We start from the raw sequence: 4917 nt of genomic DNA, 5'->3' as shown, positions 1-4917 counted from the left end.
AAGTGATGTATTAAACGTAAAGGTGAGTCAAATTTAGTAACAGCAGAATTTCAGTGCCTGACAACTAAGGAAACTTTTCCTTGAACATTCTGTATTCATACTATAGTGTAGGAACATGCTAGTAAGTAGAACAAGCCTAGAATTTTTTAACCAACATGACACGCTACTGAAAAGTTGACACGGATGAGCAAAACCAAGCGAATGACAAAAATAAATATGTAACATTAAACAGTATCTAATACTTCTGAAAGCACCTTAGCTTTTTAAAATGATTAACAATAAACATTATTTCTGTGTTGACTTTGCTGTAGAGGAATGAACGTGAAAATGCATTTGTGCATTAAGAACCACTTTCTCTGTCTTATAAATAATAAATACATTCTGATCGTTTCAAATCCTTACTTATAAAACAAGGCCACAGCTTAGTGGAAAGCTACCTGCAGCTTCACACACAATGCATTGAAGCAGTCCATTCATTCCAGCACTCCATTGAGATGGCCTGAAGCAATTAGCCCCACTAAGACCAACTCATTAGGAGGCATGAGCTGAATGAGCGCTGCTCACTGCAGCTAATCAATATTAATGATGGATTATTTACAATTAACAATGGGCCCTTAATGGCCCCCTAATTGTTTGTTTTTCTCTAACATGGAGAGGTGAGAATTGCAGGTAGAATGGAGAGAATAGTGAGAGGAGGGATAATGTCTTCTCAATTACTCAGGCTGGAATGTATGCTACGATCTGCATTCAATACAATTCAATGAACATATTTGTGTGAATAGCTCAAAGTGGAAAAACGTGGAAAAGAATGTTAGAGCGTTTCATAATTTGCTATTGCTAAAGGTTATGATTTAGCGTGTCTGTTTTTAACCATAGCGTCACAAATTAAATAGTCAATTTGACTTTCTCATCTAAGAAAATGAGGTTCAGGTTATGACACGAGTACAAAATAATCATATTTTACTGGAACATTTAGAGCTGTATAGCCCCAAGGGTATTTGTAAGGACCAGGTGTGTTGCTTTTGAATTTATGACTTTTCCTGCTGATGGTTACATTTCGTGTTGGATCAGTGCCCATGTAGCCCCTTCCCCCCACACAGAGCATTGTGATTGGCTGTTGCAGGTCTCTAATCACACCTTTCTTGCATGTTGAGGTAGCACCCTGCATTTTAAGAAGGGTCACTATACTCCCCTCTGAGGTTTCTCCTTTCCCTTTCTTACCCCCCTTGTGCATACACACTTTCTCAGCTGTGTGCTTGTCCAGGCTGCGGGTGAAGACAGACATCTCCGTTCTCTGTTTATAGGAAGAGTTTAGGCTGGAAGAGTGAAAGCAGATAAGCGGCTTTACTTTAGGAAAATCTGCAGCCAACTATTGACACCAGCAGTCTGGGATTTGGAGGCCTGCAGCCTGCAAAGGATCACTCATCTCTGTTAAGAGCTTGTCTGCCAGCAGCGAGATGAAAGGATTTGCGACTGTTTGAGACACAACAAAGATCTCCAAAACACTGACTTGCTTTTCAGTTGTTTGTCAACAAACGCAACCTAGGGAACAGATAATGCCATATTTAACGGTGCTGATAGCACTACTGCTAGCTTCCCTCTCTGAGCCTCTTTCCCTAGAACATCTCAGGCATTTAGACTTGCAGAGGGACATTCGGCCAGGTCAGCGATGTCCAGCAAAGTGCCAACGCGAGCAGTGCCCGGATCCCAGGCTGCTCCAGAGCTGCCAGTGGGGTCAGGTCCGGGACCTGTGTGGGTGTTGTTGGGAATGTGGGAATGGAGAGGGCCAGCTTTGTGACCCTGAACCCTGGACTGGGTCCACGTATTTTGGTCAGTGTGCCAAGGGACTCCGTTGTAAAGCCACACGCAGGGACCCTGCAATGAAGGCAGAACCTAAGCCTGTATGTGTGTGCACCAAGCAGGAGATTCTGTGCGGTACTGATGGGAAGACATATGAGAATATTTGCGAGCTACGAGCAGTGCAGCACAGGCTGGGTGAGCAGAAAAAGGTAACAGTGGCACATCATGGACCCTGCAGAGCAAGTGAGTAAACCTCCTTTGTAGCCCTTTCACAAAATATTAAAAGTAAGAGTTTATTGTTGGTTCAGATGCATTGGGTAATATGCGGAGCATTATATCGAGACATTGACACTTTTGATCTTGGCAGCTTTCGAAATTCTTGTGTTTAATTTGCAAGGATTCTGTAAAATATAGCAAAAACAAAATGTAATTTGTGATTGCAATAAAAGCTATACACGACCTAAATGGTTTTCTTGCTTTGTTGTACCTCCCTATGTCTTATAGACGCTAAGTAAGTTTTGAATTTCTACTACTTTAACAATAGTTTAAATTAACCATAAACTGTCATGGCAATGAAAACCAATACATTAATTTCTATTTTTATTTTATCCTGCATCCTTCTTGTTCTTTCTCCACGCTCTCAACTGCAGTCTTATAAATAATAGCAAAGCTGCAGTGTGCGTGCTGTCTATATTAATGGAGACACACATACCATACAGTTACCCTAAACAATCGAAAACTTCTGAGACTGCTGATCCTAAATACTAAAAGCTCATTTGTCTTAAATCTATGAAACTATATATAGCCTGCATAAGATGCTGTTCAGTCCCTCATATTTCTCATGCTGTATGTAATTCTTCCTCTATTGTGTCATTGATTTTTGTGAATTGATAGAGTGCTCGCTTAGCACAAAACGGACCAGAGCCCATTTTTAATGCATGCCTGTGTTCATTTTAAAACCAACATTAAAGACCAATTTTTGTCCTGTAATAACGCTGCAGAGCCAGTCATAACCTATGCTCCGGGTGACATCATTGCTCTGGAAGGAAGCAACATCCTTCTTTCCTGTGAGGTGTCATCATATCCAGTGGCCTCCATTCTGTGGAAGAAAGAAGGAGACAGTACTTTCCTTGTTTCAGAGAATTCAAACAGAGCCATACAGGTATGAAAACACATTTTATTTATATTACACTATAATTACAGTAGGACAATGTGTTGATATATCACATATATGTGTTATATGCATATTATCAGCACTCTTCTATTAGAGTTATTTTATGAAGAATATTTACTCACACAGCTTCAAAGATACAGATGGTGGAGTCATTTGTGTGTATTTACAGGCGAGTGGAGGCCCGAGGCATTTTGAACTTACTGGCTGGCTTCAGCTCTACAAGGTTGGCCCTGATACTGCCGGGGTGTACACATGTGCTGCCAGGAACACCTTCGGTGAAACGTCTGCCTCCGTAAGATTACGGGTTATACACGGAGGTTTGTCTGATACACAAACACATAAAGCCATTAACAAACAATGTAAAAGGTCATCTGACTGAGAGAACAGACAATTAACGTCTGGTCTTTGGAAATCATACACAGAAAAATCTCTCTCTCTCTCTCTCTCTCTCTCTCTCTCTCTCTCTCTCTCTCTCTCTCTCTCTCTCTCTCTCTCTCTCTCTCTCTCTCTCTCACTCTGTCTCTTTCTGCTCTTAAAATATATTGAATTTGCATTTTGACCACAGTTTAAACTGGACTCTAAATTAAAGCCACAAACACATTCTTTTTTTTCTACTGCTAATAAAAGACAATGTTGGGCTGCTGTCCTGATAGTTCGAAAGCTTATATTAATGCAAGATGCAATACACTTTGTCCTTTTCCACAAATGTTAGTGACATGCCATTTCCACTTTTTGCGGTCTGGACTGTGGCAGAGAAAGACGTGCATGAAAATCAACAATGGAAGCCAAATCGATTTTGAGCTTTAACTATCTGCGCTCATCATCTCTGTCTGAGTAAAGGTGAACTTGGTTTTCCGAGAAATCCCACGGAACGGCAGATAGTTTTACACCAGTCACAGACTCTCTCTTGAAAGAACACAGTATTAGTGATGACAGGAGGTCGGGAGAGGACGGAGATGAGTGAGATTTGGATGATGGGGGGGTGGAGGGATGTGTGTATTATGTGGCAGGCTTTTGGTGTGACTGTCTGGTTACTATCTCTTTCTCTGGGGGGTCTGCATCTCTACTATCCGCCTCTTATCTATGCCACATGCAACCGACCCGCCCCCCCATTTGCCATTTCCCGGAATGTCGCCACCGCAATGAACTCTGGGAACTCTTGGCAGTGGAGAAAGGTGACACAAGGCAGACCTTCTACTGGCTGAGCTTTATAATGTCCTGAGAGATTTATTGTTTTTTTTTACTATTACAAACTAGAGGTGTAGAGTTGTGAAATGGTGAAATTATGAAAAATGTTTCTAGAGTCCAAATGAAAGGGTCAAACAGGAGATCCACTCAAATATCATTCACTTCTCCTGAAAGTGCTGTCTCTTGAGCATAGAGTGCTTTTTCGAACCTGATTGTTAGTCTGTCAGAAAAATGTGTGCTCAATTTTATCGTCTTTTATGACAACACCTGTAATTCTTACTTACTTTAATCTTTCAGGGTCTCAGAAAGGCAGAGAGCTACCTGAAAGAAAAAATGAAGCTCACAGCACATCTATCAATGAAGCTGAGAGTGAAGATGATGAAGATTTTGAGGGACAACCAAGTGGATATATGTATTTGTAAGATATATTGATTCCATTTGTCAAATTTCTAACTGCGTTCCTGGTCTGCATAGCGTCATTACTTCTGTAAAATAGTTGATGTCTTGTTTGAGTATGTACCTGTTATCTGAGCACTGTAAATAAACACTTATACGTTTCTATATGATTCAATTTAAGCTAAACAAAACAGATGGAATTAGCTTATAAATGCGTTTTGTTTTGAATTCATAGTTATTATTTTGTTTAAAAAAGAAAAAACATAAAAAACAGACAAATTTCTATCCTAGCTAATGATTTTATTTTGTCAAAATAATGCTTACTGTATGCTAGCATTTTTTTTTACACACAGCTTTCA

At 40.2% G+C, this 4917-nt stretch overlaps 1 protein-coding gene across 1 annotated transcript; it reads left to right on the top strand.

Annotated features, from left to right (window-relative positions):
- The first annotated feature begins 1188 nt into the window (after positions 1-1188).
- Positions 1189-4702, top strand: kazald2 (Kazal-type serine peptidase inhibitor domain 2). Its single transcript, XM_027136047.2, has 4 exons — positions 1189-2043; positions 2802-2962; positions 3144-3291; positions 4460-4702. The coding sequence occupies exons 1-4, from the start codon at positions 1557-1559 to the stop codon at positions 4582-4584; spliced, it is 921 nt and encodes a 306-aa protein (XP_026991848.2). The 5' UTR covers positions 1189-1556; the 3' UTR covers positions 4585-4702.
- The last annotated feature ends 215 nt before the right edge of the window (positions 4703-4917 follow it).

This window comes from Tachysurus fulvidraco, chromosome 17 (assembly GCF_022655615.1).
Source record: "Tachysurus fulvidraco isolate hzauxx_2018 chromosome 17, HZAU_PFXX_2.0, whole genome shotgun sequence".
Classification (NCBI taxonomy): Eukaryota; Metazoa; Chordata; class Actinopteri; order Siluriformes; family Bagridae; genus Tachysurus; species Tachysurus fulvidraco.
The sequence above is the reverse complement of the archived record's forward strand: the minus strand, read 5'-3'. Positions and strand labels throughout refer to the sequence as shown.

Bases quoted from the DNA above. Each gene is read 5' to 3' on its own strand.
- kazald2 (XM_027136047.2), top strand. From the start codon at position 1,557: ATGCCATATTTAACGGTGCTGATAGCACTACTGCTAGCTTCCCTCTCT. The intron at 2,044-2,801 runs GTGAGTAAACCT...ATAACGCTGCAG, and splicing joins TCATGGACCCTGCAGAGCAA to AGCCAGTCATAACCTATGCT. The intron at 3,292-4,459 runs GTTTGTCTGATA...TTAATCTTTCAG, and splicing joins ATTACGGGTTATACACGGAG to GGTCTCAGAAAGGCAGAGAG.